Consider the following 24725-nt stretch of genomic DNA (forward strand, 5'->3'; position numbering starts at 1 on the left):
TGTAGTCCATCACCTTTTCCAACAGATCCTTTAATATATTAATCACAGTTATTTTTAAGTCCCCGTCTGATAGCTCCAATATCCAGATCACCTCTGAGCCTAGTTCTATTGATTACCTTATCTCTTGACAAGGGGTTGTTTTTGTTTTTTTGCTGTCTTCTGTGTCTTGTATTTTATTTGCATTCCACTTTTTGTACTCTGCCCTAGTGTGTCTCCTATGTACCATAAATACTGAAATAAACAGTATTTATACCTGGAAATAGGCATGTCTCTTCTGTTAGACTGGGAGGGGAAGTGGAGTCAATCTTGCAAGAAATTGAACTGGGTTTGCATTTTGTTTTTATCTTCAGTGCATCACAGATGCTTCAAATTCCTCTAACAGTGGGCTGTTGTTACCATTTAGAGGTTAGTGTGCCACAAGGTTTTTTTTCTCAGTATTCCTGCACCTTCTTTACCTATCAGCTGTCTCCCCATGCCTGTGCCACAGGATTCTCTATTCTCTTCTTCCTCAGGAGTAGACAGCTATTTCGTGTTACTCTGTGCTAGGCTCATAGAAGGGACAGTGAGGGTTCTATTTGTCCTAGTCCAGATTGTGTTAGGCAGGCTCTTGTGCCTGAGCACATAAGTGGGTCATTCTCAGCATTCTCATCCCTCTACACATGTATTTGTGGTTGGTATCAACCAGAAGTTTCCTATCCCTCCCTTAGTAATAGCTGCAGTGGAGGATTCTAGGTGCCAAATTATTTTCTGTTCCTCTTTCCAAAATGTAGATATTTTTCTTTCTCCTTTTCCTCCAGAAATAAAAGGTTCTTACCTTTTATTTATTTGATGAATGACATAAGGTAATAAGAGGTGCAATTATTCTTCTGGTATGAGTACCTGGATGGTGGTACATAGGAGACACTCTAGGGCAGAGTACAAGATGCCTGTGGGTGAAACACCCAACTGGAAATAAGTAATAGTCATTCGTTCAACATATATTTACTCAGCACATAATACATGCCAGGAACCGTTCTAAGTGTTTGGGTGTATTAGTGAACAAAACAGATAAAGACACCTACCTGGAAAGTATCCTCCAGAGGGGAAGACAATAAGCATTACAATGAGTAAGTGGATTATATAATAGACTGGAAGGTGATAAGTGCTATGGAAAAAATTTAATACTGGGTGAGGGGAATCAGGAGTGCTGGGGAATGTGGAGTGAGTTTCAATTTTAAATATGGCAGTGAGCCTTGAGCTCATGGAGAAGTTGACCTGGGTCTGCTGCTCACAGGAAAGGTTTATGTGTTAAGCAGGCATTAATATCTGTCTCAGAGTTTTTTAGGATTAAATGAGAAATGTAAAAGGCCTGGAAGATAAGTAGTTGTTAAAAAGTTTTAAACCACTTTCCCACCCCAAACTTCTGTGAGATTTCAATCAATCTGAAACAGGCAAGGTTAAAGATGAGCAAAATAAATTCATCCCTTTTCAAATGTAATCTGTTCTTTACCAGAAAACACTGAGCACAAAACAGTTTCCCCTCTTTGTTGCTTTATTGTTACTAATGACGACTTCTGGGCCATTATCTATAAGAAGTGTTGGGAAAAGAAGTGATCAGAGTGCTTCTTGGGATAAATTATGGGATAGGTAGAACAGGTAGAATATCCAGGGTCAATACAAAAGTGGGGATAGAGGAATGGTTGCAAGGTCAACATGTTTTACATGAAGTGGTACAATGTTAACCTTAACCTTAAGTAGACTGTAAAAAGTTAAAGTTGTATATTGTAAACTTTAGAGCAAACACTGAGAAATTAATGCCAAGAAGCATAGCTAAAATGCCAACAGGCTAAATTAGAATGAAATTCAAAACAGTATTCAGTTAATCCAGAAGTCAGGAAAGGGGATCAGAGTAAGAGAAAAACGAAGAGAACAAACAGAATATAAATAATAAAATAGTAGACCTAAATCTAGCCATATCAATAATTATGTTAATGTTACTATAACATTTCAATTAAAAAAATACTAAGCATTTCAGTTAAAACAGAGATGATCAGAATGTTAGAAAAAACAAGACCCAACTACTTTATTTTAACCAAATAACGTGGACCTTCTGTTTGTTTGCCATCCATGCCCTCTACCCATGAGGTGTTTTCATAAGTGCCACTATGCCAATTTATGCCAATTACTCTTTACATATTTCTGTAAAAAAATTAGTATAGCACACTTAAAAAATATCAAAGGCACAACAAAGGAAGGAGAGTCAGGAATAGGAGGAGGCTATGGAATACATGCCTCATTACCCCCATAAATAACTGCCTCCTTTACCATGATACCAGAAGAACTGGATGGTGCCTGGCTACCATTACAGAACATTTTGATCAAAGATTCTATAGATGAATCCTGATCAAAAGGAGGAAAATGCAGAACAGAATTTCAAATTCTCCATGGACTCTAGGCTTTCTGGAGCCATGGAAGATGGATGAACCCCTGAAACCACTGCCCTGAGATAATCTTTAAGCCTTAAACCAAAAATATCCCCTGACATCATCTTAAAACAGAACAATAGTTTAGCTTAATTAGTAAAAAAGGTCTGCCTTGAGCATTATGTTATTTTAAGAACTACTTATATAGGATCAAATTGACAAAAGCAACTTGAAAGATCAGACAGGAACCTTAGAGGACAGTAAGTTTATTTAATAAGAGAGGAACAACCCATAAAAGGATGGTGAGGATGGCTGCACAAATCAAAGAATATAATCAATGTCACTAAATTGTACATGTAGAAACTGTTGGTGTATGTTCTGCTGCATATATTCTGAACAACAAAATAAATTTTAGAAGAAAAAAGTTGGCAGATTTAAAGGGAGAAACAGACAAATCCACTATCATAGTTGGAGATTTTAACACCTCTTTCTCAATGATTAATAGAATAATTAGACAAGAAAATCAGCAAAGACATACAAGATCTGAACAATACTATCAGTCACCTCGATGTAATTGACATTTATAGAGCACTATGCCCACAATCGCAGAATAGATATCCTTTTCAACTGCGCATGGTATATGCACCACAGTAATTCATGTGCCCACAATCGCAGAATAGATATCCTTTTCAACTGCGCATGGTATATGCACCACAGTAATTCATGTGCTAGGTCATAAAATAAGCCTCAATAAATTTTAAAAAAGGATTAAAATTATAGAAAATACAAATTAAATCAGGATGAAATTAAATTAAAAATCAATAACAGAAAAATATACATCGGAAACCTCAGATGTTTGCTAATTTAACACTTTTAAATAATTCATAGGTCAAAAAAGAAATCACACACACAAAAACAATCTTTGATGGTTATGAGCGAGGGGAGGGATGGGGATGAAACACATTAAATAGGCAATAGTTAAGTGGTAACTTTGGTGAAGGGTAAGACAATACACAATACTGGGGAAGCCAGCACAACTTGCACAAGGCAAGGTCATAGAAACTCCATGGACACATCCAAATTCCTGAGGGACTGAATTGCAAGGCTAAGGCTGTGGGGACCATGGTCTCGGGGAACATCTAGCTCAATTGGCATAACATATCTTATAAAGAAAATGTTCTACATTCTACTTTGGTGAGTAGCATCTGGGGTCTTAAAAGCCTGTGAGCGGCCATATAGGATACTCCACTGGTCTCACCCCTTCGGGAGCAAGGAAGAATGAAGAAAACTAAAGAAACAAGGGAAAGGTTAGTCCAAAGCACTAATGACCACATCTACCACGGCCTCCACCAGACTGAGTCCAGTACAACCAGATGGTGCCTGGCTACCACCACTGACTGCTCTGACAGGGATCACAATAGAGGGTCCCAGGCAGAGCTGGAGAAAAATGTAGAACAAAATTCTAACTCAAAAAGAAAGACCAGACTTGCCGGCCTGACAGAGACTGGAAAAACCCTGAGAGTATGGCCCCCAGGCACCCTTTCAGCTCAGTAATGAAGTCACTCCTGAGGTTCACCCTGCAGCCAAAGACTGGACAGGCCCATAAAACAAAACGAGACTAAAGGGGCACACACCAGCCCAGGAGCAAGGACTAGAAAGCAGGAGGGAACAGGAAAGTTGGTAATACGGAACCCAAGGTTGAGAAGGGAGAGTGTAGACATGTCATGGGTTGTTAACCAGTCTTATAAAACAATATGTGCACTGTTTAATGAGAAACTAGTTTGTTCTGTAAACCTTCTTCTAACGTACGAAAAAAAAAAACCAGGTAACAAAAAAAAAAAATCACTGAGGAGGTTAGCAAATATTTCAAACTGAAAGATGATGAAAATATAACATTAAAAATTACATCGCCATGGAAAACGAAAAGACATCGCAAACTGGGAGAAGATATGTACAGTATTTACAACACATATTACCATGAGAGGATTACTTTCCAGAATCTATAAAAGACCCTTAAAAATGAGTCATCCGTTTGAGACAGCTGTGTTATCAATTTCAAACAAGAGGGAACAGAAAAATGAAACAAAAAAGCTTCGGTTACTACACTGACTTGTTTCCGTACTACTAATATACAAAAGTAAATAATTGCCCTATTGTCTCACAACAACCTCGAAATGTAAGGCCCTGGGTAATTAATATTTAGGTAGTACCTATCAGCTAGAACCACTCCTAAGGAGAAAGATGTGGCAATCTGCTTCTGTAAAGATTACAGCTTTGGAAACCCCATAAAGCAGGTGCATAGGAATCCACTCAATGGCAATGGGCTTGGTTTTTGGTGACCAGCTGGAGTAGAATCAACTTCCTTGCACACGTTCAATCTAGACAATTATTGTGCTTTCTCTCTCTAACGTACTTGTAAGTCTTTTCTTCCTTACATTTTTGTTCACTTGGTTATTGTTTTTGTCCAAAATATAAGCTACAAAATAAAACAGTAAATATACTGTTGTCTCCACCTCACTTTGCCATATAATACACACATTTTTGCTCTTAATATATAATGGAGGTCTTGGAATCTTAGTTATGACCACAGTAAACTAGGAATTCGGTGCGCTTCCCACATAATTTAAGAGGCAAACAAGTTTAGGTTTCGGCTGGAAAAGACAAGAGCTGTGCTTCAGTCTTTGCTCCTGCCATCGACCCAGCTATTTTCAATGAGCTCCACACATCTGCAACTTCTAAAAAACTTCTAGCGAATTTTAAATCAAGAGATTTTCGAAGAGTGTGGGGTGGCTACTTCACTTTCTACAGCAAACTTCATGTTTTGCATGTTTTTGCTGTTTCTTGTCAGTTCCCCCAGCACATATCCTCCTCCAGCTGTGTGTTTTGAATAATCTCTATCAATGTAGTCCTAGAGCTTCTAAACACTAGCTTAATTAGAACAGTGTGCAGAATCTTGCGTCTTAACATGGTGCAGACGTCTCGGTGGCCGCTGACTCGAGGCTGCGAAGACTGCCATAGACATTTTAAAGGTCTTAAATTTCCTACACAAGTGTCTAGAACGTTTTGCGCTTAACGACGCCCAGGATTCTCGCATCTTAAAGCACAACTCGTTACCCGCCTCTACGGAAACACGGTTACACCCCTCAGCGGCCATCACCCCGCCTTTAAGAAACCCGCCGCGGTCTTCCCGCCTCCCTCTGGGGCGCGCACTTCCGGCCGCGGGGACGCTAGGGAGCGCGCCTCGCGAACCTCCACCAACCAGCTGCTCCGCCGGGCTGGCGCGAGTGCGCGCGCGCACATTTGTGCGCAGGTTCGAATCTCCTCCGCTTCGCTGTGCGCCCCAACGTCCGGGTCGCAACTCTGCGGCGACGGGACCAGCGCGAGCCGGCCGCCCCTCCCCCTCCATCCTTTCCACTTTACTGCCGCCATCTCGCCCTGACTTCGTTCTCGCCCTCCGTCGCGCGCTCCGCCCTCGACCTCCGCCCCCGCAGCTATCGGCGCTCGGCTGCCCGCGCCCGGCCGGCTCCGCCGGAGCCTCTGGGGCCCATGGCCAAGCGGCGTGCGGCCGAGCCGCTGACGTTCCACGTGCCTTGGAAGCGGCTCCTGCTCTGCGACTTCACTGAAGAGCCGCCGCCGCTCTGGATCCCGCCGCAGGGGGCCTCGCACCCAGGGCAGCCCCTCGGTGTCCCTGAACTGCCCCGAAAGCGCAAAATCGGCGCGGGGGCCATGGCCGAGCCCTCGGCTTCGCCCAGCAAGCGCCGCGACGGCGGGGACGGCAGCGCTCCCGGCGGCCCGGGCGACGAGGAGTGTGAAGGCCACAGCCTAGCGACCAGCGAGCCGCCCCAGCGGCCCCGCGGGCCGGGGGAGGAGCTCCCGGGCGCCCGGCCCCAGAGGGGCGGTGGCGACGAAGGGGCGGGGCGCGCAGGGCCCCCGAGGGGAGACTGGGGGGCAGCGCCGTGCCAGGTAGGGTCGAGTGGGCTGGGTGCTTCTGAGGGCGGGTAGGGTGAGGGAGGAAGGGGCCGCTCCTTCCCCAGACACACTACGCGCCCCGGGAAGGAACAGATTGTACCGCTTTAGACTCGTTCGTCAAGACGCCGCAAGAGGCGAAAAAGTTGGGGCCACTGGCCCGAACGTGGATGCCGATCCTCAGGCCACACACGAGGGCACCTGGCAGCGTTTTGGGGGAGAGTCTGACTGAGCGAAAGCACTTTGCTAAACTAGTGGCAAAGACAACGTCGAGTGACGTGACGTAGAAGGGGCCTTGCAGCTTCAGCGCCTGTAACGTGTAAGAAGAAAGCGGGAGCGTGAGTTACAACAGACGGTAGAGTATGGTAAAGGCATTGACCGAGTCCACAGATAGGTCTAGCTCAGCAGCAAACGTCAGAGAAGGTGTGGCGCCTTCCTTGGTTTAACAATAATTATTCTAGAATTCGTGATTCCCTTCTAAAGAGGGCGACCAATGCTGTAGCCCCCAGTGGGACATATTTTAGGCAGGACAGAACTCATTTGACAGGAAGAACTTGCCTTGGTAGAAGCCCTTTTAACTCACAGTGTTAAAACTGCTCGTATGAAAAGGAGTCGTGCTTGAAAAATAATTTGAGGCCCAAAGATAAAGTGTACCTGAGGATGATTTGGGGATTCTCCCTCCTCGGGAATTGAACCTGCATCACCACTGCACCTAAAAAGATCTGGTCTGTCTAGATTTGCCCTGTTCAAAATGGCAGCCACTAACCGTATGACACTATTGAACACTTGAAATGTGGCTAGTCCAAACTGAGATGCGTCGTAAGTGTAAAATGCACACCAGATTTCAAAGATTCAGTATGAAAAAAGGAAAAATTTTAAACGTCAATGTGTTGATTACATGTTGAAATAACATTTTGGGTGTATATTAAAATTAAGTTTAGATGTTCCTTTTTATGTTTTCAATATGGTTACTAGAAAATTTGAGATTGTATTTGTGGCTAGCATATTTTTATTGGACATCATTGATCTAGACTTAGGAATTCAAGCTGATTTTTGGCATCTGTGGGCTGACCCACCAGGGGCCTTTGGGAATGCAGGGACCAAGTACAGGGTTCCAGATTTGCCAAACACTCTTAAGCCACTACATCATAGCATCTACCCCACATTTCTCCATTGTGTTCTTAAGTATCTTATAGAAGAGTTTGTCAGATACCTTCTAAAACAAAAGGAATCGAGGTTCATTTGGCATGACTTGTTCTTGGGGGAACCCCAGTACAATAATGACAGTTTTATAATTAGGAAAGATGTTTTATCCATGGTCATGAAAAATGATCTTTTAAACTTAGTCTATATGATGGGCATCTCTGGATGAAATTTACAAAGTGTAAATATTTCTCCCTTCAGTATAGAAAGCATGAGCCTTACGTAGAGTTTTTTCCTCAGACTGTTCTTATGTGTTCAAAATCAGCTTAAAAAAGTTAGAATGATAGTCTATTGGATATGGAGATAAGTTGTGTAGCTTGAAAACTTCCTCTTCAGACCATGTTTTGACTATCACGAATCAGGTACTCCAATCATACAAAGGCCTGTCTCTCCTTCCAGAATATACTCACTGCAGTATGCCACAAAACTGATAAGTAGTATAGAAATGGGAGCTAGGCAAAGAAAAATAATTACTTTGTAGACTAACATAAAGATGTCTCCTTAGGTTCTAGACACACGTGTTACCTCACCTATAGCAGTGACTGGACCTCTTCCTACAGTCTACAAAATGAATGCCAGGGAACAAGCTTGTCTCTAGGATTTTCTTTCTTCTTCACCAAGACTTGTCCTCTGTTCTGATTTTCTTTTGGCAAAAGCCCAAGAATCTATCATGTTCCCAATTTTTGTTAGGTTCCTTGTGCTGCTACTCTTCTGCAAACCTGGAAAGAGGAACATGCTCTCTCCAGCTTTCCTCTTTTCTTCCTGCCCCCAAAGACAGACAGTTTTGTTCTAAGGGTTTTATAGCTAATTGCCAAGGGCAAACGGGATATAACTAAACAAAACATGGAAAAGTTAAAAAGCTTTTTCAGTTCATGCAGTAAATGTCTGGTTCCTTATGTCATCACCCTTGGAGTCTCATTTAGAAAAAATTTCCTTAAATGTGTCACTTCTTTCTACATTGAGGATGCAATCTAGGCAGAATAAAGGAAACCTCCTTAGTCCTAGAGCCTTGGAATATTTCCTGAGTTTCAGATGTTTTCTGTTTTTTACCAGACAACTAAACTAAAACCAGATACTGTTTCATTAAATATTTGTCATTTTTTAAAATTGTGATGTAGGTGAAAATGTACATAGCAAATAAGTTTCTCATTAAATGGCTAATACACAGATTGTTTGTGACATTGGTTGCCAACCCCTTGATATGTCAACACTCTCTTCACCTCAGGTTCCCTGTTTCCATTTGTCCAGTTTTCCTGTCCCTTCCTGCCTTCTCATCTTTGCTTTTAGGCTGGTGTGCCTATTAACTCCTATACATGATTGAACTACGAAGCACATCCCTCATGTGTTAGTTATCGTTAGTGCTACAGACCTGTCTAATCTTTGGCTGAAGGGTGAACCTCAGGAGTGACTTCAGTACTGAGTTAAAAGGGTTTCCGGGGGCCATAGTCTCAGGGTTTCTCCAGTCTGTCAGAACAGCAAGCCTGGACTATTTTTCTTTTTTTTTAATTTGAATTTTGTTCAACCTTTTTCTCCTGCTCTGTCCGGGGTCCTCTATTGTGATCTCTTCCAGAGCAGTTGGTGGTAACCAGGCACCATGTGGTTGTCCTGGGCTCAGTATGGTGGAGGTTGTGGTAGTTGTGGCCCATTAGCCCTTTGGACTGCTCTTTCCCTTGTGTCTTTGATCTTCTTCATTCTCCTTTGTTCCAGCCAGGATGGGACCAGTAGATGTATCTTAGATGGCTGCTTGCAGGCTTTTTAAGACCCCAGACGCTACTCATAACAGTTGGATGTAGAACATTATAAACTGCGTTATGCCAACTGAGCTAGATGTCCCCCGAGACCATGGTCCCCAGCCCTCAGACGAGTAGCTCGATCTCTCAGGGCTTTTGGATGTGTCTGTGAAGCTTCTGTAACTTTGCCCTTGTCAAGCTGTGCAGACTTCTCCAGTATTATGTACTGCCTTACCCTTCACCACTTACCAACTATCTAGTGGTTTTCCCGCCCCACCCTTCCCTTCTTCAAGTATTTGCCTTTTTTACTGTAGTGTTACTTTATGCAGATTTTATTGCTCGCGCTGACCCTTACTGTTAGATTTTTTTTTTTTTAATAGTAAACAGAAATGTTTTCTTCTACTAGAGAGAAAATTATGATTCCTAGGCTTATTGGGATGTAATACTTAGAAATATTGAATTCTTAACTATGCTAAACCTTAATTGTTACAACAGTCTTAGGTTGGTATCATTGCTGCTGAAGTTTTAAGGGGCCAGCACACACTTGGATTTATAAATTTTAGTTTATTAATTTAAAAGTTAGTCATGTCTTATACCAAATGGTATTTTTTTTTAATAGATTATTATTTCTTCTTTGAAAGGTGAAACCTTTTAAGACTGTTTTCAGACATTTTCTTCAGCTGTAAAATGGGAGAAAATTGTGGGAATTGTTTCCGGAGGAAATTTACTTTTCCTGAATCATTAATGTATGTTCATCTCTCCTTTTTTCCCCATCAAGCATAATGAAGACTTTTGGCAGTATAATACCTTTCAGTACTGGAGGAATCCTTTACCGCCTGTTGATCTGGCAGACATTGAAGATGTTAATGAAGATAAGCTGACAGCAGCAACACTTCAGAGCAGTAATGAAGTGGCTGAGATTGAGATGGAGTCCTGACATGAGGACTTGGAGAAATAGTCCCTGCTGAATTTGAGGAGACTCTCTAAGTGAATTCATACACTTTTAGGGAAAAAAGTAGTTTTCCATACTTGATGTGTTATCCCTGAACCTGAAAAACAAGGAAAGGTGGCTTTAAAGATAAATGCCTGCAGTCACTACTAAACTGCCTAATTCAGATTTGTCAAAGATGTAGTACAGTTATAGGGGAAGTGTTTTAGGTATGGATTCTTAAATTTTTTTGTTTAGATTGTAAATTTGAAGAAATGAATCCTATAAAAAGGAATTCTGACAGTTTTAGAAATAGATGGGAAACACTCAAATAATATTCCCTCCTATCTGCACCAAAAGGTTTATTTGTGGACATGAAGTGAAGATTGTTTTATAATAAGTGTTATTAATAAAATACTTTCTTAATACGTTTTATTGACTCTTAGTTGAACTCTTCTTAAATAGTTGACTTAACAACTATGCAAACTTAAAATGTGGGGAATTCTTTCTGAAAGTTGATATTGTTTATAAAGAGCTTCCTAAATGTAAAGAGGTATGAATTTCAATTTGGGTAGCATGTTTGCATAGCTTCTAATATTTGATATTTGTTGAACTGTTAATGGGCAATCAGAAATGCATAAAGAACAAATGGAAATATTAGTTGCAGTTGAGTTGATTCTGACTCATGATGACCTTAGGTGTGTCAGAGTAGAACTGCTGTATAGAGTTTTAAAGGCTGTGACCTTTCATAAGTAGATCATCAAGCCCATCTTCTGAGGTGCCTGTGGTTGGGTTTGAACCACCAGCCTTTCAGCTAGTTGTCGAGAACTTAACCATTTGCACCACCCGGGGACTCCCTAAGGAGAAATGACTGGTTCCATTTTGCTCTCTTTTCCCAGGATAAAGAAATTTATTAGATGGTCACTCTTGGTTTTGAATTGCTTTGAGAGCATAGCTTTTATTGCTTATTACTTTAGACTTGTAGTTCTCAGCACTGACAGCTCTTCAAAAATCTTTGCCTGGGTACCACTCTTGAGAGATTCTGATTTAGTTCTGAGTGGGTGTTGAGTATAGCTATTTTTTAAAGTGTCAATCATTTCCTACCCCCTATTCCTTTAACATGCAGACAGGGTTGAGAACCACTAGGCTAATGGTAATTTTTCCTGTTTAAAGGAGATAACTAATTTTGAGCTGAAGCAATGCATCTTAACTAGGTTTGTTTTTATTTTGCCCTGGTGATGGCTTTTTTACAACTGAATTATTGTGTTGTTATTACTGTTTCATTGTTAAAGAAATAAAGTAAGCAATATGTATTTGAGTTATGTGAACATCAGTGATTATGTTAATTAACTTTAATGCTGCATCCTGACTTGGCTTTGTAATTGAGTTAACTCATCCCTACTTGTACATTTGTTGTTTTTGATGACATTAGATCCAAAATTCAACAAGAATGGTAAATTATAGTGAGAGAGAGGAAACAACTTGATGTTTTCTGTGTTTTGCAGGATTTCAGTATGGATTGACATTAATAAATGATAAACTGTGTAGTACCCTGGTTAAGAGTTCAGGCTTTGGAGTCAGACATGCTTCGAAGTTTTGCGCAGCCGTTTCCTGTCTATCTAGCATTAAACAAGTTAGTGTTTGTCTCCCAACCTCAGATTCCTAATCTGTAAAATGAGAATAATAATAGCATCTGGACCAATAAGCAACATCAGGATAAATGGAGAAAATACTGAAGTTATCAAGGATTTTATTTTGCTTGGATCCACTTAATCAATGCCCAGGAAGCGTCAGTCAAGAAATCAGATGACGTACTGCATTGGGCAAATCTGCAAAAGAACTCTTTGAAGTGTTAAAAAGCTAAAATTTCACTTTGAGCCAGACTCAAGCCAGGGTGTTTTCAGTCACCTCATGCATGTGAAAGTTGAACAATGAATAAGGAAGAATGAAGAATTGATGCCTTTGAATTATGGTGTTGGTGAGGAATATTGAATATACTGTGGACTTCCAAAAGAATAAGTCTGTCTTGGAAGAAGTACAGCCAGAATGCTGCATAGAAGTGAGAACGGTGAGGCTGCATTTCTCTCTAACTTTGGACATGTGATCAGGAGGGACCAGGCCCTAGTGAAGGACATCATGCTTGGTAGAGGGTCAACAAAAAAGAGGAAGACCCTCAACAAGTTGAACTGACACAGTGGCTGCAACATCAGTGGACTCAAACATCAATTGTGAGGATGGCACAAGATGAGGCAACATTCCGTTCTGTCATACATTGAGCCGGTATTAGTTGGAAGCAACTTGACAGCACCTAACAACACCCATAGAGACTGTTAATAAGTGTCAGGCAATGTACTAAGCACTTTACATGGATCATCTCGTGTAATTCTCACAACAGCATCTGCAAGGTAGATTCAGGAAAATCAGAATAGAAGTGCTGCCTATGGTTGTACTTCATTTCACTTTATATTGGGCTGCAGTTAGGAGTTTCAGGATAAGAATTGGAATTGAAATAACAAGGATACCAAGCAAATGGGAAAGCAGTTAAAGGACTGTGGAAAAAATAAAATGGTAAACCTGCTTTCCTCCTTTTCTGCCTCAGAAGTATGTGTTTTTGTTCACTATTCTGTTCCTAGTGCCTGGTGCATATTAGGGAGTCAGTAAACAATGAACAAAAAAATGGACATTCTTAAATCTGTTGATGGGAAGTTAATATTAGCAATTTTACTTCTAGGAACATATCTTTAAAAGCTAGGCCATTTACCCAAAGACGCATAAACAAAAGGCTTGTTGCAGTGCCAATCAAATAGCGGAACATTAGAAATAACCTAGATGTCAGAAACCCTGGTGGCGTAGTGGTTAAAACCTATGGCTGCCAACAAAGAGGTGAGCAGTTCAAATCCACTAGGCACTCCTGGGAGTCTCTGTGGAGCAGTTCTACTCTGTCGTACAGGGTTGCTATGAGTTGGAATTGACGGCAATTGGTTTTTTTTTTGGTTGTGTGATAATTGGACAAATTTCTACAATGGAATTCTGTGCAGCATCTGCATGTATTGAAAGCTTTTAAGAAATATTTTTAGATGATAAAAGAAACGAGTAATAGTGTGAATTTGCTAACTAAAACTAATTTATGTATACACAAATATATAAATGCATAATTGAAGGACTAAAAGATGAAGCTATTGATAGTGGTTACCTCCAGAAAAAGAAGTTGACAGTTCTTTCACGTATTTTTCTAATTCATTTTACAATTTTTCTAATTCTTTTTACAATACGTGAAATTAAACATATAAAGGCGCTTGTGCAAAGTTCAGATATTACAGAAATATATATGGTGGTAAGTGAAGACTGTTTGTAAATTCAGCCTTTAGAGATAAAAACCAGAGTTGGCTCTGACTCATCACGGCCCTGTTGGACTAGGTAGAACTGCCCCATAGGGTTTCCTAGGCAGTAATTTTTACAGAAGCAGACTGCCACATCTTTCCTGCAGAGCACCTTGTGAGTTAGAAACGCCAACTTTCAGTTAGTAGCCAGGAGCTTAACCACTACCCTACCAGGGCTCCTTCCCATAGAGATACCTACTATTAAAGATTTATGTTTTCTGTTAAAGGTACAATTTTTAAAGAACATGTGGACATACATTTGAGAAAGAACTAAACAGATACTTAAAATGTACTGTGAAGATTATATAAGTAAACAGGTAATTAAAAAAATATATTGTCAAGGAGGTGGTGAGACCTGAAATACAAGGAAATCCTAGCCAGACTTTGAGCTTTCTGAAAGTAGACATCAGACCTGTTTTTTTGTTGTTTTGCTTCCTTTATCCTGTGCCTGGTACATGATAAGACATCAGTAAATGTGTTTGAAGAATAGTAGGAGGGCTGTTCCAGGCAGAAGAAACAGTATGTGAAAAAGCCCTGAATAAGACTTATTTGAGGAACTGAAGGTATGGCTGGAACATAGAATGTGAAGGAATGTGGCTGGATCTACAAACAGGACCAGATCATGAAGGATATGTATAGATTATACATAATAAAGAGTTTAGTCTTCATCTGGAGGCAGTTGGGAAGCCAGCATAAGATATCTAAGCAGAGAAGTGAACGCGATTAGATTTACATTCCTATACTAGGCTGCAGAATGGAGAATGGATTCAGGGCAGAGAAAGAATAAGAGTTGAATTAGGAAGTTGTTTAATCTAGGAATGTGGATGGAGAGACAAGAACAAAAATTGAGACACGCAAGAAGTAGAATACAGAGCAGTTCAATACAGAGGTGGAGCCAAGATGCCAGAATAGACAGGCACTTCGGCCTGCCACCTTTACAACAAAGACCTGAAAAAAAAAAGTGAAACGAGTATGACAGGCTAGGACCCCTGAGCATCAAAGGCAAGCTTAGAAAACGAACAGAGGGATGGGGGAGAAAGAGATGGTATAGAAGCGAAGAGGAGTTACCAGACCTGAAGTGTGGGGAACCCTCAGACACCATTCCTGGAGTGGTGGCGGTGGGCTGGTACTAGCATTCGGCCACAGTTTCATCAGGGAGAAGCAGCCAGCCACACAGCCTACTGACACCTCCAGAACCAGAGAAGAACGGTGCTCTTGGCAAAAGATAAGTACTTGCGTATATTTTACCGTGTCCCCATCCTCAAGCTGGCTTCAGTGGCTGAATTCCCCGGGCCTGAGACAGGCACTGTTGAGTGCCTAGAGCCATCCTCCCGGCCTTGGAGAAGGTAAAATTTGCATTTGAGGGAAAACATAATTTGCCAGCTCCACTAACCAGGGGAGCTCAGGACAGAAGCAGCTCCTGTCCAGGCATAAATGGTCTTTGGATTTTGAGCACCTTTCCCTTCTGCATGGACCTGTGTGGGCCTATTTCAGGAGAATAGGCCCTTGTTGGTAGACTCCAACCTTTTCAGCTATGTGGTGGAGAGGTGGGTGTTTGATATTTGACATTGCTTTGCCTGTTAAACAGGGTCCTCACCTACCCACATCAGGGGCCTGAGGACTGGAGGCTCCACTCAGGTCACCCAGCCACCTGCGATGGGTCCAAGGATAACTGGTACCTCCCAGTCTTTACAATCAAAAACATTGGGTGCCATGGTCTGTCTGCGGAACCCACCCACCAGCACGTTCTAGGGAACAGGGACGTGCTTTTCTCAGAGACACCTGGGAGTCGGTTCTTAGCCCCCTGCCTTGTTCAGAGCGTGACCCCCTGCTGCAATCAGATACCAGTACATACACCAATCACCCCTGCCCCTCTAAGACTAGGACAGCCTGTACCACACAGTTGATAATCAGCTATTTGAACACCTGAGCTGAATTCATAACAAAAAGTGAATGGACTCCTAGACTGATATACCTGATAACAGCTCTAGCCATCTGGGGACAGGACGTAAGAGCTCTAAAGGCAAAAATAATCAAGCTAGCTCACTCAAGCAACCCATTTGGGCATATCAAAACAAAACAAGAAGCTATGACACAGTAAGCGTGCGTAAACTAATACAATAACTTATAGATGGCTCGGAGACAGTAGTCAATATCAAGTCACATAAAGAAACAGACCATGATCACCTCAACAAGCTCTCAAAACAAAGAATCCAGGGATCTTCTAGATGAAAGGGCATTCCTGGAATTACCAGATGCAGCATACAAAAAATTAATATACAGAACCCTTCCAGACATCAGGAAGGAAATGAGGCAATATCCAGAACAAGCCAAGGAACACACAGATAAAGCAAATGAAGAAATTAGATTATTCAGGAACATAATGAAAAATTTAATAAGCTGGAAAAATCCATAGACAGCAATCAGATATTCAGAAGATTAACTAAAATTATGGAAGTAGTCAACGCAATAGAAAGTCGGAGGAGCAGAATGGAGCAAGTAGAAGCCAGAATTTCTGAACTTGAAGACAAATCACTTGGCACTAATATATTTGAAGAAAAATCAGATAAAAGAATTTAAAAAAATGAAGAAACCTTAAGAATCATGTGGGACTCTATCAAAAGAAATAACCTACGAGTGACTGGAATACCAAAACAGGGAGGGATAACAGAAAATAGAGAGAGAATTGTTGAAGATTTGTTGGCAGAAAGCTTCCCTGATATTGTGAAAGATGAGAAGATATCTATCCAAGATGCTCATCGAACTCCACATAAGGTAGATGTCAAAAGAAAGTCACCAAGATATATTATAATCAAACTTGCCAAAACCAAAGATAGAGAATTTTAAGAGCAGCAAGGGATAAACGAAAAGTCCCTTACAAAGGAGAGCCAATAAGAATAAGCTCAGACTACTTGGCAGAAACCATGCTGGCAAGAAGGCATTGGAATGACTTATATAAACAATCAAAGGAAAAAAATTGGCTGCCAAGAATCATATATCCAGCAAAATTGTCTCTTCAATATGAAGGTGAAATTAGGACATTTCCCTATAAGCAGAAGTTTAGGGAATTCATATAAACCAAACCAAAACTCCAAGAAATACTAAAGGGAGTTCTTTGGTTAGAAAATCAATAATATCAGGTATCAGCCCAAGACTAGAACATTGGGCGGAGGAATCAGAAGTCAACCCAGACAGCGAAATCAAAAAAACAAAGCAAGATTAAAAAAAAAAAAAAGCTCAAAACAGGGTAACAGCGATGTTATTATATAAAAGGAGACAACATTAAAACAATAAAGAAGGACTAAGAAATGTAATCATAGATCTTCCATATGGAGAGGAAGATACAGCGATACAAAGAAATAAAAGTTAGGTTTAAGTTTAGAAAAATGGGGGTAAATAATAAGGTAACCACAAAGGGGACAAACTATCCTACTCATCAAAATAAAATACAAGAAAAAAATAGAGACTCAGCAGAAGCGAAACCAACAACAATGAGTATGAGAAAAGGACAATAAAGATAATCTACTCAGCACATAAAATTAAGTGGGAAAAAGAAACTGTCAGTCCAATACAGTAGCCAGTAAACACATGTGGTATTGACCACTTGACAAATGGCTAGTTCAATTTGAGCCATGCTGTTAACTGTAAAGGCAGCTCGAGAAGACAAAGTATTATAATGAAATGTGTAAAAACCTGGAGCTGGAAAATGGAAGGAACACACTTGGTATTTCTCAAGCTGAAAACTGAAAAAATCCAGGCCTTGAGTTGGAATATTGAGGATTCTATGGAGAAAACACTGAATGACAGACGAAGCATCAAAAGAAGGAATACAGGCATACCACGGAAATATTGCTGCTTTCGTTCCAGACCACTGCAAAAAAGCGAGTCACAAATATTTTGATTTCCCGGTGCATATACAAGTTATGTTTGCACTATACTGCAGTCTATTAACTGTACAATAAATAGTATTATGCCTTAAAAAAACTTTGCACGAAACTTTGCACAAGCACCTTTATATGTTTAATTTCACATTCATATTGTAAAAAGATGGCTCACATGAATGAGAGAAATATGTGAAAGAATTGTCAACTTCTTTTTCCAGAGGTAACCACTATTGATAGCTTCATGCTTCTTTTGGTCCTTCAGTTATGCATTTATATATTTGTGTACAAGTATACATAAGTTAGTTTTACTTAACAAATTCAAGCTATTACTCTAAAATTGCTTTTATCATCTAAAATACATTTCTTAAAAGCTTTCAACACATGCAGAATTGCATTTAGAGATTTGTCCAATTATCACCCAACCAAAAAAAAAAAAAACTGGTTGCTGTCAAGTCGATTCCAAATCAGAGTCCAACCCAGCAGAGAAGTAGAGAATACAGTGGGAGGGATGATTGTTGTCAAAATTGGCAAAGATTATGAAGAGAAGTGGCATGTCTGACCTCTGCTTCATAAGAATCTGCCTTGGGCTGTTGATCTTGATCCTTTCCCCCTCGTGAAGTTAGAGGAGGTCAGACAGTGTCCCCATGTCATTTTTACAGCTGCTATAACAGAAATACCACAAGTGGATGGCTTTAACAGAAACTTAATCTCTCCCTGTTTAGGAGTCTAGGAGTCTGAATTCAGGGTGCCAGCCCCAGGGGAAGACTTGCTCTCCCTGTTGGTTGTTCGGGAAGGTCCTTGTCATCAATCTTCCCCTGGTCTAGTAACTTCTCAGTGAAGGCACCCTGGGTCCAAAGAATATGCTCTGCTCCTGGCTCTTCTTTCTTGGCAGTATGAGGTCCCTTCTGTCTTCCCAATCCTCTCTTTCATATCTCAAAAGAAATTTACTCAAGATATGGCCTAATCCTGTAGATTGAGTCCTGCCTTATTAACATAACTGCCTTTCTTGCCTCATTAACATCATGGAGGTTGTTGTTAGGTGCCATCCAGTCGGTTCTGACTCATAGCAACCTTATGTACAACAGAACGGAACACTGCCCAATCCTGCACCATCTTCACAATCGTTGTTATACCTAAGCCCATTGTTAAGCCACTGTGTCAGTCCATCTCATTGAGGGTCTTCCTCTTTTTCACTGAGCCTGATGTCCATCTCTAGGGACTAATCCCTCCTGACAACATGTCCAAAGTCTGTGAGACATAGTCTCACCATCCTTGCTTTTAAGGAGCATTCCGGTTGTACTTCTTCCAAGACAGATATGTTTGTTCTTTTGGCAGCCCACGGTATATTCAATATTCTTTGCCAACACCACAATTCAAAGGCGTCAATTCTTCCAACTTTCACATGCATAGGAGGCGATTGAAAATATCATGGCTAGGGTCAGGCTCACCTTAGTCTTCAAGGTGACATCTTTGCTTTTCAACACCTTAAAGAGGTCTTTTGCAGCAGATTTGCCCAATGCAACATATCTTTTGATTTCCTGGCTGCTGCTTCCATGGGTGTTAATTCTGGATCCAAGTAAAATGAAATCCTTGACAACTTCAAACTTTTCCCCGTTTATCATGATGTTGCTTGTTGGTCCAGTTGTGAGGATTTTTGTTTTCTTTATGTTGAGGTGTAACCCTTACTGAAGGCTGTGGTCTTCAATATTCATCAGTGTTTCAAGTCCTCTTCACTTTCAGCAAGCAAAGTTGTGTCATCTGTATAACACAGGTTGTTAATGAGTCTTCCTCCAGTCCTGATGCCCTGCTCTTCATATACTCCAGCTTCTTGGATTATTTGCCCAGCATACAGATTGAGTAGGTATGGGACCCCATACAGCCTTAATGCATACCTTTCCTGACTTTAAACCATGTAGTATCCCCTTGTTCTGCTCCAATGGCGCCTCTATGTACAGGTTCCTCATGAGCACAGTTAACTATTCTGGAATTCCCATTCTTCTCAGAGTTATCCATGGTTGGTTATGATCCACACGGTTGAATACCTTTGCATAGTCAATAAAACACAGGTAAACATTCTTCTGGTATTCTCTGCTTTCAGCCAAGATCCATATGACATCAGCAATGATATCCCTGGTTCTATGTCCTCTTCTGAATCCAGCCTGAATTTCTGGCAGTTTCCTGTTGATATACTGCTGCAGCCACTTTTGAATGATCTTCAGCAAAATTCTACTTGCATGTGATATTAATGATATTGCTTGGTAATTTCCACGTTTGGTGGGATCACATTTTTTGGGGATAGGAATAAATATAAATCTGTTTCTGTCAGTTGGTCAGGTAGCTGTCTTCCAAACATCTTGGCATAGACAAGTGCATATATCCAGTGCTGCATCCGTTTGTTGAAACATCTCAGTTGATATTTCGTCAATTCCTGGAGCCTTGTTTTTTGCCAATGCCTTCAGTGCAGCTTGGACTTCTTCCTTCAGTACCATTGGTTCCTGCTCACATGGTATCTCCTGAAATGGTTGAATGTTGCCTAATTCTTTTTGGTATAGTGATTCTGTGTATTCCTTCCATCTTCTTTTGATGCTTCCTGCATTGTTTAATATTTTCCCCATAGAATCCTTCAGTATTAAAACCCAAGGCTTGAATTTTTTCTTCAGTTCTTTCAGCTTGAGAAATTCTGAGCATGTTCTTCCCTTTTGGTTTCCTAACTCCAGGTCCTTGCACATGTCATTATAATACTTTACTTTGTCTTCTCAAGCCACCCTTTGAAATCTGTTCAATTCTTTTACTTCATCATTTCTTCTTTCTGAATTAACTACTCGATGTTCAAGAGCAAGTTTCAGAGTCTCTTCTGACATCCATTTTGGTCTTTTCTTTCTTTCCTGTCTTTTTACTGACCTCTTTCTTTCTTCATGTATGATGTCCTTGATGTTATTCCAAAACTCACCTGGTCTTCAGTTGTTAATGTTAAACGTGTCAAATCTGTTCTTGAGATGGTCTCTCAATTCAGATATCGAAGTCCTACTTTGGCTTTCATGGACTTGTTCTAATTTTATTCAGTTTCAACTTGAACTTGCATATGAGCAACGGAGAATCTATTCCTCAGCTGGCCCCTGGCCTTGTTCTGACTGATGGTATTGAGCTTTTCCATCGTCTCTCCCCACAGATATAGTCGACTTGATTCCTCTGTATTCCATCTGGAGAGGTCCACATGTATAGTTGTTGTTTATGTTGGTGAAAAAAGGTATTGGCAATGAAGAAGTCATTGGTCTTGCAAAATTTTATCATGAGATCTCCGGCATCATTTCTGTCACCAAGGCCGTGTTTTTCAACTACCGATCCTTCTTATTTGTTTCCAACTTTTGAATTCCAATCTCCAGTAATTATCAATGCTTTCTGATTGCACGTTCGATAAATTTAAGACTGCAGAAGTTAGTAAAAATCTTCAATTTCTTCATCTTTGGCCTTAGTGGTTGGTGCATAAATTTGAATAATAGCCGTGTTAACTGATCTTCCGTAGGCTTATAGGTTTTATCCTTCACTGACAGCGTTGTACTTCGGGAGAGATCTTGAAATGTTCTTTTTGACCACGAATGCAGCGCCATTCCTCTTCAAGTTGTCGTTCTGGGCATAGTAGACCATATGATTGTTCCGTTCAAAATGGCCAATACCTTTCCTAAGCATTAGAATATCAATGTTTATGCGTTCCATTTCATTTTTGATGACTTCCAATTTTCCTAGATTCATACTTTGTACATTGCATGTTTGGATTATTAACGGATGTTTGCAGCTGTTTCTTCCCATTTATGAGTCGTGCCACATCAGCAAATGAAGGTCCTGAAAACTTGACTCCATCCACATCATTAAGGTTCACTCTACTTTGAAGAGGTAGCTCTTTCCCAGTCATCTTCTGAGTGCCTTCTAACCTGAGGGGCTCGTCTTCTGGCACTATATCAAACAATGTTTTGCTGCTGTTCATAAGGTTTTCACTGGCTAGTGCTTTTCAGAAGTAAACTGCTGGGTCCTTCTTCCCAGTCTGTCTTAGTCTGGAAGCTCAACTGAAACCTGTCGGCCACAGGTGACCCTGCTGGGTCTTGTATACTGGTGGCATATCTTGTAGCATCACAGCAGCATGCAAGCCCCCACAGTATGACAATCTGACAGACACATGGGGGTCATAGAGGTTAAAGGTTAGGATTTAAGACAAATAGGATAATCACATCAGATCACAAAATGTTGGAGAACCACACAGTACTGAGAATCATGGCTTAGCCAAATTGACACACATTTTTATGGGACACAATTCAATCCATAACAGAATTCTACTATATGGCAGGGCTAGCTGAAATAGCCTATCACAGGAAGCCAGTTATTAGCAGTAATGTAGAAGAAATTTATGATTCAGACCCCTGAACTAAGAATGTAATTCTTCTCTTCAATGCACTTCAAGTAGGTCATCACAAAGCAACTAGATGGGTCACAATTGTGTCCAGGACAATAAAAAAATACCTGACTTACAAAGAACCAAGAAAATGTGACAAGTTTTCAAAGGAAAAGACAGTCAGTAGATGCCAACCCCAAGATGACGCAAATGTTAGAATTATCAAAGATTTTAAAATGGATTTCTCAGAAGAGAAAAAGAAAGTATAAAAAAGAAACAAATTAAAATTATACAAAGAAAAATACATTATCTAAAATGAAAGAGTAGATGTGCTAAGTAGCAGAATAGAGATGACAGAATAAAGCATTAATGAACTTGAAGATAGGTCAATAGAAATTATCCAATCTGAAAAAGAGGTTGGAAGAAAGATTTGAAGAATTAACAGAGCCTCAGCGATCTGTGGAACAATATCAAAATGTGTAATATTTGTGTTACTGGAATTTCAAATATTTGAACAACTTTATTCTCCTACATTTGACAATTTAGATGAAAAGGTCAAATTGCTTTAAAGGAATAAACTACCAAAGCTGATTCAAGAAGAAATAAATAACCTGAATAATCCTACATCTATTAGATAAATTAAATTCATAGCTTAAAAACTGACAACAATGAAACTCCTGACTTAGATGGTTTCACTGGAGAATACTACCAAACATTTAGTAAGAAATAATACAATCTCTTTTAGAAACACAAGAGAAAAAACTTTCCAATTCATTTTATGAAGCCAGTATTGCTCTCATACCAAAACTAGATAAATGTATTATAAAAAGTAAATAAATAAAACTACAGATCAATACTTCTCCTGAAAATAGGTACAAAAATCCTTTATAAAATATTGACAGATAAAATATAACAGCATGTAAAAAGTATAACAATATATATTTTGTTCTGACCTATTAGAATAAGTTGAGTAGATATGTTATTTACTTGTTCATATAACAAGCTATGGTTATTTTTATTTGTTTTCCCTTTTCTTTAGTCCAAGATAGAGTAATACTATAGGAGTCAACTTGACAGCGATGGTTTTTTTTTTTTTTTTTTTGCTATAGCCATTGTTACCCCTTATTATGGATTGAATTGTGTCTCCCAAAACTGTGTGTCAACTGGACTAGTCCATGATTCCCAGTATTGTGTGATTGTCCACCATTTTGTCATCTGATGTGATTTTCCTATGTGTTGTATATCCTACCTCTATGATGTTAATGATGTGGGATTATCGGCAGTAACATTAATGAGGTAGGATTCAGTCTACAAGGTTAGGTTTTTGTTTTAAATTAATCTCATTTGAGATATAAGAGAGAGAAGTGAGCAGAGAGACAGTGGGACCTCATGACACCAAGAATGAAGAACCAGGAGGGGAGCGTGTTCTTTGAACCCGAGGTCCCTGTGCTGAGAAGCTCCTAGACAAGGGGAAGGCTGATGACAAGGACTTCCCCCAGAACCGACAGAAAGAGAAAAAGTTCCCCTGGAACTTGCACCCTGAATTCAGACAGCCTCCTAAATTGTGAGAGAATAAATTTCTGTTTGTTAAAGCCTTCTATTTGTAGTGTTTCTGTTACAACAGCACTATAACTAAGACAACCCTTGTTCTTAGTCATCTAGTGCTGTTGTAACAGAAATACCATAAGTGAATGTCTTTAACAAAAAGAAATTTATTTTCTCACAGTCTAGTAGACTAGAAGTCCAATTTCAGGACATCAGCTCCAGGGAAGTCTTCCTCTCTCTGTTGGCTCTGGAGGAAAGTCCTTCTTGTCAATCTTCCCCTGGGCTAGGAGCTTCTCCAAGCAGCAACCCTGGTTCCAAAGGATGCACTCTACTCCTGGTGCTTCTTTCTTGGTGGTATGAAGTACCCAACTCTCTGCTTGCTTCCCTTCCCTTTTATCTCTTGTAAGATAAAAGGGTGGGTTAAGCAAATCAATACCATTCACAGTAGCCCCCAAGAAGATAAAATACTTAGGAATAAATCTTACCAAAGATGTAAAAGACCTATACAAAGAAAACTACAAAGTACTCTGCAAGAAACTAAAAGGGACCTACATAAGTGGTAAAACGTACCTTGTTCATGGATAGGAAGACTTAACATAGTAAAAATGTCTATTCTACCAAAAGCCATCTATACATACAATGCACTTCCAATCCAAATTCCAATGACATTTTTTAATGAGATGGAGAAACAAATCACCAACCTCATATGGAAGGGAAAGAAGCCCCGGATAAGTAAAGCATTACTGAAAAAGAAGAACAAAGTGGGAAGCCTCACCCTACCTGATTTTAGAACATATTATACAGCCACAGTAGTCAAAACAGCCTGGTACTGGTACAACAACAGGCACATAGACCAATGGAACAGAATTGAGAACCCAGATATAAATCCATCCACATATGAGCAACTGATATTTGACAAAGGCCCAGTGTCAGTTAATTGGGAAAAAGATAGTCTTTTTAACAAATGGTTCTGGCATAACTGGATTTCCATCTGCAAAAAAATGAAACAGGACCCATACCTCACACCATGCACAAAAACTAATTCCAAATGGATCAAAGACCTAAACATAAAGACTAAAACGATAAAGATCATGGAAGAAAAAATAGGGACAATGTTAGGAGCCCTAATACAAGGCATAAACAGAACACAAAACATTACTAAAAATGCAGAAGAGAAACCAGATAACTGGGAGCTCCTAAAAATCAAATACCTATTCTCATCTAAAGAGTAAAAAGACCACCTACAGACTGGGAAAAAATTTTCAGCTATGTCATCTCTGACCAGCACCTCATCTCTAAAATC

General features: G+C 40.1%; 1 protein-coding gene across 2 annotated transcripts; it reads left to right on the forward strand.

The window, feature by feature from the left end:
* The first annotated feature begins 5635 nt into the window (after positions 1 to 5635).
* On the forward strand, positions 5636 to 12807 carry C9H9orf40 (chromosome 9 C9orf40 homolog). 2 transcript variants are annotated; one of them, XM_003407362.4, is made up of 2 exons: positions 5636 to 6365; positions 10080 to 12807. In XM_003407362.4, the coding sequence occupies exons 1-2, from the start codon at positions 5949 to 5951 to the stop codon at positions 10236 to 10238; spliced, it is 576 nt and encodes a 191-aa protein (XP_003407410.1). In that variant the 5' UTR covers positions 5636 to 5948; the 3' UTR covers positions 10239 to 12807. The 2 variants fall into 2 exon arrangements, 1 of the variants encoding a protein (XP_003407410.1); XR_010322967.1 differs by lacking the exon at positions 5636 to 6365 and adding an exon at positions 6379 to 6733 and having other exon boundaries at positions 10080 to 10193.
* The last annotated feature ends 11918 nt before the right edge of the window (positions 12808 to 24725 follow it).

Source organism: Loxodonta africana, chromosome 9 (assembly GCF_030014295.1).
Source record: "Loxodonta africana isolate mLoxAfr1 chromosome 9, mLoxAfr1.hap2, whole genome shotgun sequence".
NCBI classification, from domain to species: Eukaryota; Metazoa; Chordata; class Mammalia; order Proboscidea; family Elephantidae; genus Loxodonta; species Loxodonta africana.

Coding starts and splice junctions, on each gene's coding strand:
- C9H9orf40 (XM_003407362.4), top strand. CDS start 5,949: ATGGCCAAGCGGCGTGCGGCCGAGCCGCTGACGTTCCACGTGCCTTGG. Junction 6,366..10,079: donor GGGGGGCAGCGCCGTGCCAG/GTAGGGTCGAGT, acceptor TTCCCCATCAAG/CATAATGAAGACTTTTGGCA.